The following is a 12,270-nucleotide window of genomic DNA, read 5'->3' on the forward strand; positions in this document are numbered from 1 at the left end:
TCAGATCATAGAGCAGTGTTGGTGGAGGTTGGGTGGGAGGCGCTTGCAGAAATATACAGGAGTTACTGGAAATTAAATATAAGTGCATTGAGTGATGAGGAGGGGTTAGAGGGATTTTCTGTCCTATGGAAGGAGCTTAGTGAGGAGGCACAGGGAGTGGAAGATGTCGTACAATGGTGGGATTGTGTTGCCAAGGAAAGGATTAGGAAATATTATGTGGGGGTGGGCAAACGTATAAATGATTTTAAATATGGGCTTTCAAATTATCTGGAGGACAGGTTAAGGGGCTGTTATGAGAAGGGGGCTGTGGGGGGCAACTATCCTATGGATGAAATTGTCGAGGTCAAGGGGAGACTGAGGGAGTTACAAAATGAGAGGTTTCAAGCGGTAAGGGTGCAGGCAGGGGTAGAGGAGGTGCTTTGGGGTGACAAACCATCGGCGTGTGTGTTGCGACGTCAAAAACAAAGACAGCAGGTTACAGCTATTCCGAGGTTAGAGGTACACGAGATGGCGGGGGGTTATAGAATGGGTCAGGAGATACTAACTACAAAGGGAATGTGTGTGTATGCGGATAAATGGTATGAAGGGTATTGGACAAGTGGGAAGGTGGGAAATGTGGATTTAGAGAAGGTGTGTGAGTATGTGACGTGTAATTTAGGGAATAGTGATAGAAAGGCTTTAGGGGGGGTAATAACAGAGGAGGAAATAGAGTTGGCTTTAAGGGGAATGAGGAAAGGCAAAGCACCGGGAATAGACGGTCTCCCGGCTGAATTTTATCTCCAACATTGGGAGGTGATAAGGGGTTTCATGGGTAGGTTATTTAATCAGATGAAGGAGAAGGGTGTGATGGGGGACAAGCAAGCAACAGCAGTTGTAGTGTTGGTCCAGAAGGGTAAGGGGCAGCACACCCTCAAGGAGTACCGTGCCATATCCCTGTTATGTGCTGATTATAAGTTGTTCGCTAAAGTCTTGGGTAATAGGTTCAAATGTGTGGTAGGGAGAGTGGTTTCGAAAACGCAGTATGGTTTGCCTGGAAGGTCGATGATTGAGGGTCATGGAATACTGCGAAGTTTTGTGGAGTCAAAAGGGGGGGGAGGGAGGGCGGCGTTGTTGGCTTTAGACTGGCAGGGGGCCTATGACAGGGTGGAACGAGGAGCATTGGGAGCTATACTTAGGAGGCAGGGTTATGGGGATGAAATAGTTAATTGGGTAACCACGTTGTACAATGGTGCCAAGATGAGGGTACAGATTAATGGATGCTTGGGGGAGGGGATTGTAATGGGTAGGGGACTTAGGCAGGGGTGTCCCATGTCACAAATGTTGTTTGCGTGCATTCAGGACCCCTTCTATAGAATGGTTGAACGTTGTGTAAGTGACACGAGTGGAGGTAGGGGGGGTGGGGTAGGGAAAGTGTGGCCGGGAATAATAGGATACGTAGACGATACAACAGTCCTGGTTCGGGAGGGGATGACGTTGGGTGTTTTGGATGCTGTTGTGCAACAGTTCGGAAATGCAACAGGGATGCAGGTAAATAGAGAGAAGTCAATGATCATGGGGTTGGGTGATTGGGTGGAGGGGGGGGGAGATGTAACGTTGTGAGAAAACAAACGGTGTCTTTAAAAATTTGTGGTATCACCTATAAGGGTGATTTGGAAGCTGCTCGGGAGGAAAACTCGAATAGATTAATGGAAAGGATTCAGGGGCGCCTGGGTGCATTGCGACCTCATCATCTGACTCTCGTGCAACGAGTGATTGTTATAAACGTATTATTGTATAGTAAGGTTTGGCACGTAGCAGCCGTGTTCCCATTAACAGGGACGGCGATTGTGGGAATTCTGAGACGAGTGTTTAACTTTTTGTGGGGTTCAAGGTGCGATTGGCTGAGGAGAGAGGTTGTAATGTTACCTGTGCGCCAGGGTGGGTTGGGGTTGATGGATCTGAGGAGGAGGATTAAATGTGTGTTTCTTAAATGGGAGGTTTTGCGCGAAGGTGTGGGTGGAGGGCAGCTGGGAAAAGTACATGATAGGTTGGGTAAGTTGTATGGTGGTGTGGAGTTGAGGGAATGTGAAACTATTTTGAGGGCTTTGATGTTGGTTAGAGAACCCAGGAAAATTCGAGTAGGGGTTTTGTGTAAGCTGCTTGCAGACAGGATTGTTGTACCAGTTGAGGGATTGTTCCCCATGTACGCATGGACGAGTATTTGGTATAGGTTTAGCAGGTTGAAGTTAAAGCCTAGGGTAAGGGAGGTAATGTATCGTTTTTTGCATGGCATACTACCGTCGGGGGAGGTTTTAAGAACCAGAGGGGTAATTGTGGGCGGAAGGTGTGGAATCTGTGGGGAGGATGAGACGGCGTTCCATGCTGTATACTTTTGTGGGGAACTGGAGGGTGTTAGGTATTGGTTAAGTAGGGTAGAACAGGGGGTGGGGGGCAGAGGGGTGTCGGTTCTGCGTGCACTAAGCCTAGATGTGGGAGGGTTCGATGAGAGTGTTATACGAGCTTTGGATTATATAATAGTGGATTATATATATATATCGTGGGTGATGAGGGGGAGGGGGAATTGTGAGGTGCGGAGGCGGGTACTAGCGGTAACGGTTTATCGTACGATGTGTCGTAATAGAGAACTGTATGGGAGGAGGTGGGAGAAGGATTTTTCGGAAGGGTATAGAATGTTAACGTTAGGTTTTCTCATGAATCTACGACTTGGGCTGAGTGAGTAAGGGGGGGGGGTTGGGGATTACATACGGGAAGGGGGTTTTCAGGGGGACACAGCGGGGTCGCCTCCTGGGGAGGGGTGTGAGTGTAGGTGTATGTGGGTATATGAAGGTGTAGATGAGTGGCATACATGTATGTAGCATGCAAGTGGGCACAGAAACCAAAGGTGATATCAAGTAATTACGTAGTACCTGAATGGAGATCTTAATTTAATATCAAGCTGTAAAGTTTTTAAATAAAATATAAAAAAAAAAAACACTGTGCTTCACTTCACACTCAACACTGTGCTTCACTTCACACTCAACATTGTGCTTCACTTCACAATCATCTACATACAGTGTCAATCATTCTCTGAATTAAAATAATACTTTATGGGGAAATCTAACGTTAACACCTGAACTTTTTTATTTTTCGTTCGATTTCTTTCATTTTTTTGTACGTAAAGAAGCAACTTTCAATAGTAATGTGACCAAGTTTCAATAAGATAACTCAAAAAACAACTGAGAAAAAATTATTTACTAATAATCATACATATTGAACAGTAACTTGGTAATGGTACTTGGAGAAGTTGTTTTTGCATTATCTACGCATAAAACAATGCTAAACTGTATTTCTAATGGTTAGACGTTCTATAATTTATCCTTTCTTCATTCTTAAAAAAAATAAATTTTGTATGGTTTTGACTTTCAGCCAAATATCTGACTTTTGCCCTCATAAAAATCAAAAACAAATTATGATATCTCAAAAATCAAACCATTAGCTTGTAAAACAATCTTTCCTTTATGTTCTCTGTGAATTTCATTACATTCCTGCTATTATTAACGAATTTACTTGCTCATATATGTGAATAACTTACTTCCGAGATAATCCGCGAAACAGCCGGACCACCGATTTTTTTTTTTTTTTTCGAGAAAATAACATTTTTCTCAGTCTCATACTGCATTACGAGTGTATATCATAGTTACCCATGATCGTTTTCTTTAATATAAGGACCCTGGAGGTGAAAGAAAGAGAATGGAAGCCCCTCTCTGAGAATGGGAATCTATTATTCCCGATGGAGCGCTCTTAGAATATGCCATATATTATTCATTCTGGAGTATTTACCATATTTCTTTGTTATTTATATTGTTTATTATGTCATATTAGATCAATTGTGATAGATAAATAAGCCGTAGAAGCTATAATAGCGTTATATTGAGCCATATTCCCCAATGGAAATAAGTCACTCTGACTTTTTTGGGTTATCCCAGGTTCTCTACACATATGCTGCTATGTATGATAATTCTATGTAACTGTATTTGTGTATACCTGAATAAACTTACTTACTTACTTAATTACTTACTTACTTACTTACTTGCCACACCGGATGGAAATAAGTCACTCTGTCTGACTTTTTTGTGTTATCCCAGGTTCTCTACACATATGCTGCTATGTATGATAATTCTATGTAACTGTATTGTGTATACCTGAATAAACTTACTTACTTACTTACTTACTTACCGAGACTGCAATTTTCCATGACGTCAGCAAAATGTTGCCAGGAGGTTCCTGGTCGGCTGGAAGTCTACGTATAAATCCCACCCACTGTATTATGATGCTAAGTCGTCAATTATTATCTTAGAAAGAATAATACAATAAATACACGGAAAAAAAAACGGAAAAAAACAAAAAAAATTGAGGAGAGGTGAGCAGAGGTGCCGGGGGTGGTGACGTCACCCTAGGTGTTTTAAATGACCATAATTCCTTGTAGGAATGTCGTAGAACAATGATTCTGGTACCATTGTGTTGCCAGAGAGTTAAGCTATTTTTATATAAGATTAACTCAATTTGTGAATTTTTCGACAAAATTTTTCGTTCTCGCTGAGTAAGTGCTACTTCTCCCTTAAATTCTAGTATTATCAATCATCTTAATACTATAAAAATAATCTGTGTTATGTTCTGATAGAACCAACAGTTTTAAGTCCAAGTATCGTGGCTCATTTACATATAAGTTCTCTTGTTCTTCCCCATGATGCAATCCATGATAGTTGATTAGCTTTTAGATATCTATTTACTGCTAGATAAGCCGGGGCAACAGTTAACATACTTGCATATTCTTTAATAATAATAATTTTTATTTCTTGTAGTATATGAAGCAACTATTACTGTCGTAGAGGATATCACTGATATACTGTATATAAAGCCTCTGGTTATGTAATGCATTTCACGTAGTTTAATATTGTACCCCAGGATTCGGTCCAGATTATTGGACTAAGACCCAGGTACCTACTTACAGCTTGGTTAAGATGGGGCAGTAGGTGTTAGAAACATGCCCAACCTTTCATCCGTGCCGGGATCAATCCCTGTAGCTTTAGTGTGTTAGCTCAGGACAAGAGCAAGCAAGTCACAAGCCCTCCCGCTACGTAAGTTTATTCAGTTACATAGAATATCATACATAGCAACATATGTGCACAGAACCTAGGGGTTGAGCCCCGGTGCTTTCGGCTGTGAGTCAACGGTTCTACTACAGTTGATGCCGAACATAGTTTGGAGAAGAGGAAGTTGCTCTATGTGGGATTCATGAAAGTAGAGGAAAATAAATTAACAGAGCTGATAGATGAGGTGGAAGGCGGAGTGTGTTCAGGGCCATTATGAACCAGCTGCTCACTCACTGTGCCGCTCAGTTATCACCCCGTCCTGGAGCGCTCAGGGTCATTATGAACCAGCTGCTCACTCACTGTGCCGCTCAGTTATCACCCCGTCCTGGAGCGCTCAGGGCCATTATGAACCAGCTGCTCACTCACTGTGCCGCTCAGTTATCACCCCGTCCTGGAGCGCTCAGGGTCATTATGAACCAGCTGCTCACTCACTGTGCCGCTCAGTTATCACCCCGTCCTGGAGCGCTCAGGGCCATTATGAACCAGCTGCTCACTCACTGTGCCGCTCAGTTATCACCCCGTCCTGGAGCGCTCAGGGCCATTATGAACCAGCTGCTCACTCACTCTGCCGCTCAGTTATCACCCCGTCCTGGAGCGCTCAGGGCCATTATGAACCAGCTGCTCACTCACTCTGCCGCTCAGTTATCACCCCGTCCTGGAGCGCTCAGGGCCATTATGAACCAGCTGCTCACTCACTGTGCCGCTCAATCTTCACACCGTCCTGGAGCGCTCAGGGCCATTATGAACCAGCTGCTCACTCACTGTGCCGCTCAATCTTCACACCGTCCTGGAGCAATCAAGTAAGTCAATTTTATTTATTTATTTATTTATTTATTTATTAACAATTTGAGCACACATACAGAGGTACAAAAAATACAGATAAGAGCAGCATGCCAAAGCCACTTATACTATGCATAGCATTACGGGCTGGCTTAAAATTAACTTAAGATTAACTAAGCAATGATGAAATCAGTGATAAAACATTAATGTAAACAGATTACTATAAAGCACAAGTGAGTATTACAAAGACAGGTCATATGAAGGATTCTGTTAGGTAGTGTATTTAAAAAATAATAAAGTTAGATTCGGTTTTAGGTTTAACATTTATGTGATATAATTGTGAGAAACATTTAAGATATACAATTTATAAGGTTCAGTTATTCAGTATTTATTTGGTTTTGGGTGAGTAAGTGATCTTTGAGTCGAGACTTGAATTTATAAACAGGTAGTGTTTCTTTTATATTTACAGGTAATGAATTCCAGATTTTAGGGCCTTTTATGTGCATTGAGTTTTTGCATAGTGTGAGATGGACACGAGGAACATCAAAGAGTGATCTGTGCCTTGTGTTATGGTCATGTGTTCTGTTGAGGTTGGCAAGGAGATGTTTGAGGGGAGGGTTAATATCAGAGTTAAGTGTTCTATGTATGTAATAGGTGCAGTAATAAGTATGGATGTTTTGTATGGTGAGTAGGTTTAGTGTATTGAATATTGGTGGAGTGTGCTGCCTGTAGTGAGAATTTGTTATCATTCTAACTGCAGCCTTTTGTTGGGTAATTAGTGGTCTGAGATGGTTAATTGTTGTTGAGCCCCATGCACAAATTCCATAGGTGAGATAGGGGTAAATAAGAGAGTGATATAGGGCCAGGAGGGCTGACTGTGGAACATAGTACCGTATCTTCGATAGTATGCCTACAGTCTTGGAAATTTTCTTAGAAATTTGTTGTATATGTGTATGAAATTTGAGTCTATTATCAAGGTGGATTCCTAAGAATTTTCCCTCTGTTAGCTTTGTGATAGGTGATCCGTTTATCATTATGTTAAGAGGGACATCTGTAGCTCTGTTACCAAACTGAATGAAGTAGGTTTTGTCAATGTTTAGTGTAAGTTTGTTAGTCCTCATCCAGGTAGATATTTTCTGTAATTCGGTATTTACAGTATTGGCTAGTGTGACTGGGCTCGGGTGAGAGAAGACGTATGTAGTGTCATCTGCAAATAGTGTGGGTTTGAGTAATTGCGAAGCATTTGGAAGGTCATTTATGTATAGGAGAAAGAGAAGAGGGCCAAGGACACTTCCCTGTGGGACACCAACTGTAATTGGTTGCGCAGAAGAGTTTGCCCCATTTGCGTACACATATTGGCTTCTGTTGCTGAGGTATGACTTGAGGTAGTTGAGGGAGTGCCCTCTTATACCATAGTGTGACAATTTTATGTGGAGCAAGTCATGGTCAACTGTATCAAAAGCTTTACGTAAGTCAATGAAGATCCCCAGTGGGACTTCTTTTTTCTCTATTGCAGTGTATATATGTTCTAGCATGTGTATAATAGCATCATTAGTATTTTTATTAGGCCTGAATCCAAATTGGCAGGGGTTGAGTATGTTTTGGGAGATAAGGTAGGAGTAGATTCGTTTATGAATTAATTTTTCGAAGATTTTTGAGAGAGGGTGTAAGTTGGATATTGGCCTATAGTTATTCAAGTCTGTTTGGTCTCCTCCTTTGTGGATCGGGGTGACCCTTGCTATTTTGAGTACTGTAGGGAAGGTGGTGTATTCCTCCTCTTGTACAGGAGGAATACACTGGTAGGGATTGTGATTGATAACTGATAGGGATTGTGGAGGTACGTGAACAGTCATTACCATCATCTGACAAAAGTGACAACGTCCCACATAGTCAGGGTTCCTATCATTTCAGACTATGCCAAGTGTTTCGAGAGCTTAACAAGTGTTTCCCTAACACCAAATTTCCACCTAAAAGACTATTGTGACAAAAATCAATAATTTGCTTACTAAATGCTTCTGTGGTGGATACACTGTCAGCTGTTAACTAACAGGTACTTTCTTCATAAGTTCACCGCTGTTATTATAGTAAGAGATGTCGAGATCTTTTGTTTCTGTTTATGGCTATATCTCTTAGTCTCTCCAGAGACTGGTCAACAAACTGATCTTTGATCAAGTCCTCATGAGTAAGAACTTTAATATGAGTAGTGCGTCCTCATATCTGACAAAGACGGAGATCTGCTGGAAAAATGAATGGATGGATAATGAGAACGTTCAAAACTAGGGACGCCAAACCCATGATGAATGTCTTCAAATCGCTTGTTTTCTCTAGGCTGGAATTCTGATGTACACTAATTGCACTGGACAAGCTTCTAAAGTTAGTACCTGACTAACCGGGCTGTGGTTCGTACGTCAGTTTGCATGCAGCCAGCAGTAACAGCCTGGTTGATCAGACCCTGGTCCACCACGAGGCCTATTCTCAGACCGGGGTTTTGACCCCGAAACCCTCTCCAGGTAAACTCCAGGTTAGTGGTGAAACTTACCTCCTTCACCTGAGGTGTAAGTTCCCTCCTTCAGGTGTATCAGTAGGTTAGTGGTGAAACTTACCTCCTTCACCTGAGGTGTAAGTTCCCTCCTTCAGGTGTATCAGTAGGTTAGTGGCGTAACTTTCCTCCTTCAGGTGCATCAGTTGGTTAGTGGTGTAACTTTCCTCCTTCAGGTGAATCAATAGGTTAGTGGCGTAACTTTTCTCCTTCAGGTGTATCAGTTGGTTAGTGGTGTAACTTCCCTCCTTCACCTGAGGTGTAAGTTCCCTCCTTCAGGTGAATCAATAGGTTAGTGGCGTAACTTTTCTCCTTCAGGTGTATCAGTTGGTTAGTGGTGTAACTTCCCTCCTTCAGGTGCATCAGTTGGTTAGTGGTGTAACTTTCCTCCTTCAGGTGCATCAGTTGGTTAGTGGTGTAACTTCCCTCCTTCAGGTGTATCAGTAGGTTAGTGGTGTAACTTCCCTCCTTCAGGTGTATCAGTAGGTTAGTGGTGTAACTTCCCTCCTTCAGGTGTATCAGTTGGTTAGTGGTGTAACTTCCCTCCTTCAGGTGTATCAGTTGGTTAGTGGTGTAACTTCCCTCCTTCAGGTGTATCAGTTGGTTAGTGGTGTAACTTCCCTCCTTCAGGTGTATCAGTAGGTTAGTGGTGTAACTTCCCTCCTTCAGGTGTATCAGTTGGTTAGTGGTGTAACTTCCCTCCTTCAGGTGTATCAGTAGGTTAGTGGTGTAACTTCCCTCCTTCAGGTGTATCAGTTGGTTAGTGGTGTAACTTCCCTCCTTCAGGTGTATCAGTTGGTTAGTGGTGTAACTTCCCTCCTTCAGGTGTATCAGTAGGTTAGTGGTGTAACTTTCCTCCTTCAGATGTATCAGTTGGTTATTGGTGTAACTTCCTTCCTTCAGTGGTTACTTTCCTCGTCCATCTGAGGTACAAGTTACGGTGTTATATTAAAAGTATCAGTAGTCTAGTAGTTACTTCCCTCGTCCAACTGTGGTACAAGTTACGGTGTTATATTAAGAGTATCAGCAGCCTAGTGGTTACCTCCCTTTACACACACACACATGTGGGGTCCCAAAACATGGAGAGACAAGTTGTTGGATGTGGTTCTGGAAAACCTTATTCACCAACATGTTAAGGACACTACCAGAGAGAGAGAGAGGAACATGAACCAGCAAGACTGGACCTTGTGTTCACCCTGAGTAGCTCAAACATCCAGGACATCACTTATGAAAGGCCCCTTGGAGCTAGCGACCACGTGGTTCTGAGCTTTGAATACATTGTAGAGCTGCAAGTGGAGAGGGCAACAGTAGTAGAAAGGGAAAAGCCAAACTATAAAAGGGGAGACTACACAGGTTTGAGGACCTTCCTGCAGGAGGTTCAGTGGGAAAGAGAGATGGTAGGAAAGTCAGTAAACGAAATTATGGTCTATGTAACAACAAAATACAAGGAGGCAGAGGAAAGGATTGTTCCCAAAGGTAACAGAAATAATGGGAAGACCAAAATGAGCCCTTGGTTTACCAGACGGTGTAAGGAGGCAAAAACTAAGTGTGCAAGAGAATGGAAAAAGTACAGAAGGCAAAGGACCCTGGAAAATAAAGAGATTAGTCGAGCCAGAAACGAGTATGCACAGATAAGGAGGGAGACCCAGTGACAGTACGAAAACGACATCTCTAAGCCCAATATTCCTGCTCCTTCTGGTTGGTTCAAATGTTCTCGAAAACATTTGAACCAAGGAGAAGGAGCAGGAATATTGGGCTTAGAGGGTATGGGTGATAGAAGTGGATGGGGGGAGGTGACGGGTGGGAGGTGGAGAGGGTGATCTTGATCCAAGGAGTTGGGGGTAAGTCAAAATTTGAAAAAAAAAATAAATGGAAATTTGGTAGCATTCTCGAAATCTGTCGACACAGTAAAATTTAGGAAAGTGGGTAAAATTGGAGCTTAGGGGGGTTGGAGACAGGGGAAGGTGTGGAAAAATAAATTCGGAAAAAATCAATCGAAAATTTGATCCGAGGAAGTAGAGATCTCGCCCCAAGTACTCGAGGAGCGGGAGCGATCCGGGTAAGTACACAGCAGGAGGCACTACAGAAGGAATAGTGGGGTCTCCAGGTGTTGGGGCGGCACGGGTCGGTGGTGGGCGGGGCAGTGCGGGCGGGGCGGCGTGGGCGTTGGAGGAGACCGCTCAGGGAGGAGACCACTCTGGAGGAGACCACTGAGGCACTTCACTACTGGAATATACCTGGAAAGTGTTTCGGGGAACTACGCCCCAGTGGCCTGGTTTGTGACCAGGCCCAATGGAGGGTAAAAGCGTGATCTACCAGGCTGTTACTGGTGGCCGAATGGAAACCGACGAATGAACCACAGCCCTGGTGGTCAGGTGCTGACTTTCTGCTACCTATGAATATTTGGAGAGAATAGTTGGAAGATCTGGGGTAAGATGGGTCAGTGAACATAGTTGTTAACATTATGATGGAGAGGTGAGTCACATAGTGAACATAGTTGTTAACATTATGATGGAGAGGTGAGTCACATAGTGAACATAGTTGTTAACATTATGATGGAGAGGTGAGTCACATAGTGAACATAGTTGTTAACATTATGATGGAGAGGTGAGTTATGATGGAGAGGTGAGTCACATAGTGAACATAGTTGTTAACATTATGATGGAGAGGTGAGTCACATAGTGAACATAATTGTTAACATTATGATGGAGAGGTGAGTCACATAGTGAACATAGTTGTTAACATTATGATGGAGAGGTGAGTCACATAGTGAACATAGTTGTTAACATTATGATGGAGAGGTGAGTCACATAGTGAACATAGTTGTTAACATTATGATGGAGAGGTGAGTCACATAGTGAACATAGTTGTTAACACCAAGATGCATCAAATATATTTGATGCAGCCATAAGTTCAAAATCCGGTACAAAAATATCAATCAAATATAATATTAAACAAACATCAACTATTTACAGAGTTAGTGAATATTGATACATTTTTCATAGTGTTGGGAAGGAAGTGAATAATTTACAGTGTTAATTATTTAAAATATGTGACACACAGGGCAGCAGAGGCGCTGAAAGTCAAGATGAGTGATGTTCCTATGTTGAAGTATGTGGTCTTGGGCCCTGGTGATCTAGACGACCTGATGACTCTGCTTGCTAAGCATTACTTCTCTCGAGAAAACACAGTGAGTCATCAGTGATGTTTGGTCACTAGTTTTTACTTACATTATATTTACCTCATTTAAGTACATCCAGATTCTCCAACTCTTAAAAATGAAGCTGCAAAGAAGACAACTTGAAACTATCCAAGGACCTGCTAAAGTTAAAAATTTTGTTCGTAAATTTTATTTTGCATTCATAGCTAATTCTATCGGGTACGAAATATACCTTGCAAACACCGCGTTATTCTTCTAGCGTCATAATGATCTGGCAAAACGAGACTCGCGAAATCGAAATGACACGTCTGCAAACAAACCATACCACGGGTCGGGTTTGAACCCGCGGTCAGAGAGTCTCAAAACTCCAGACCGTCGTGTTAGCCACTGCACCAGCTAGCTTCAATAAGATTCATCCAACTAGGTATATTTCTACACCATAGGAAGGTTAGCATAGGCACCACTGTGACCACAAATACAAGTTTCTGCAGACGAATCTCCCGCTAGCGTGGCCGTGACGAACTCTAGCTCAAGTCCCCTCAAAGCCGTCAACATGAAGCTAGCTGGCCCAGTGGCTAACGCGACGGTCTGGAGTTTTGAGACTCTCTAACCGCGAGTTCAAGCCCCACCCGTGGTATGGTTTGTCAAAACATATTGTT

At 42.8% G+C, this 12,270-nt stretch overlaps 1 protein-coding gene across 1 annotated transcript; it reads left to right on the plus strand.

The window, feature by feature from the left end:
* Nucleotides 1-5,329: 5,329 nt before the first annotated feature.
* Nucleotides 5,330-11,905, plus strand: LOC138851891 (uncharacterized). The gene is made up of 3 exons (XM_070081410.1): nt 5,330-5,759; nt 5,913-5,932; nt 11,515-11,905. Exons 1-3 carry the CDS (start codon nt 5,346-5,348, stop codon nt 11,654-11,656), a joined length of 576 nt encoding a protein of 191 aa, XP_069937511.1. The 5' UTR covers nt 5,330-5,345; the 3' UTR covers nt 11,657-11,905.
* Nucleotides 11,906-12,270: the final 365 nt, after the last annotated feature.

Source organism: Cherax quadricarinatus, unplaced genomic scaffold (genome assembly GCF_038502225.1).
Source record: "Cherax quadricarinatus isolate ZL_2023a unplaced genomic scaffold, ASM3850222v1 Contig2611, whole genome shotgun sequence".
Classification (NCBI taxonomy): Eukaryota; Metazoa; Arthropoda; class Malacostraca; order Decapoda; family Parastacidae; genus Cherax; species Cherax quadricarinatus.

Excerpts from the sequence above, each read along its gene's own strand:
- LOC138851891 (XM_070081410.1), top strand. The coding sequence starts at position 5,346 with ATGAACCAGCTGCTCACTCACTGTGCCGCTCAGTTATCACCCCGTCCT. Across the intron at positions 5,760-5,912 it reads TTATGAACCAGCTGCTCACT|CACCGTCCTGGAGCAATCAA; the intron begins CACTCTGCCGCT and ends GCTCAATCTTCA. Across the intron at positions 5,933-11,514 it reads CACCGTCCTGGAGCAATCAA|GGCAGCAGAGGCGCTGAAAG; the intron begins GTAAGTCAATTT and ends TGTGACACACAG.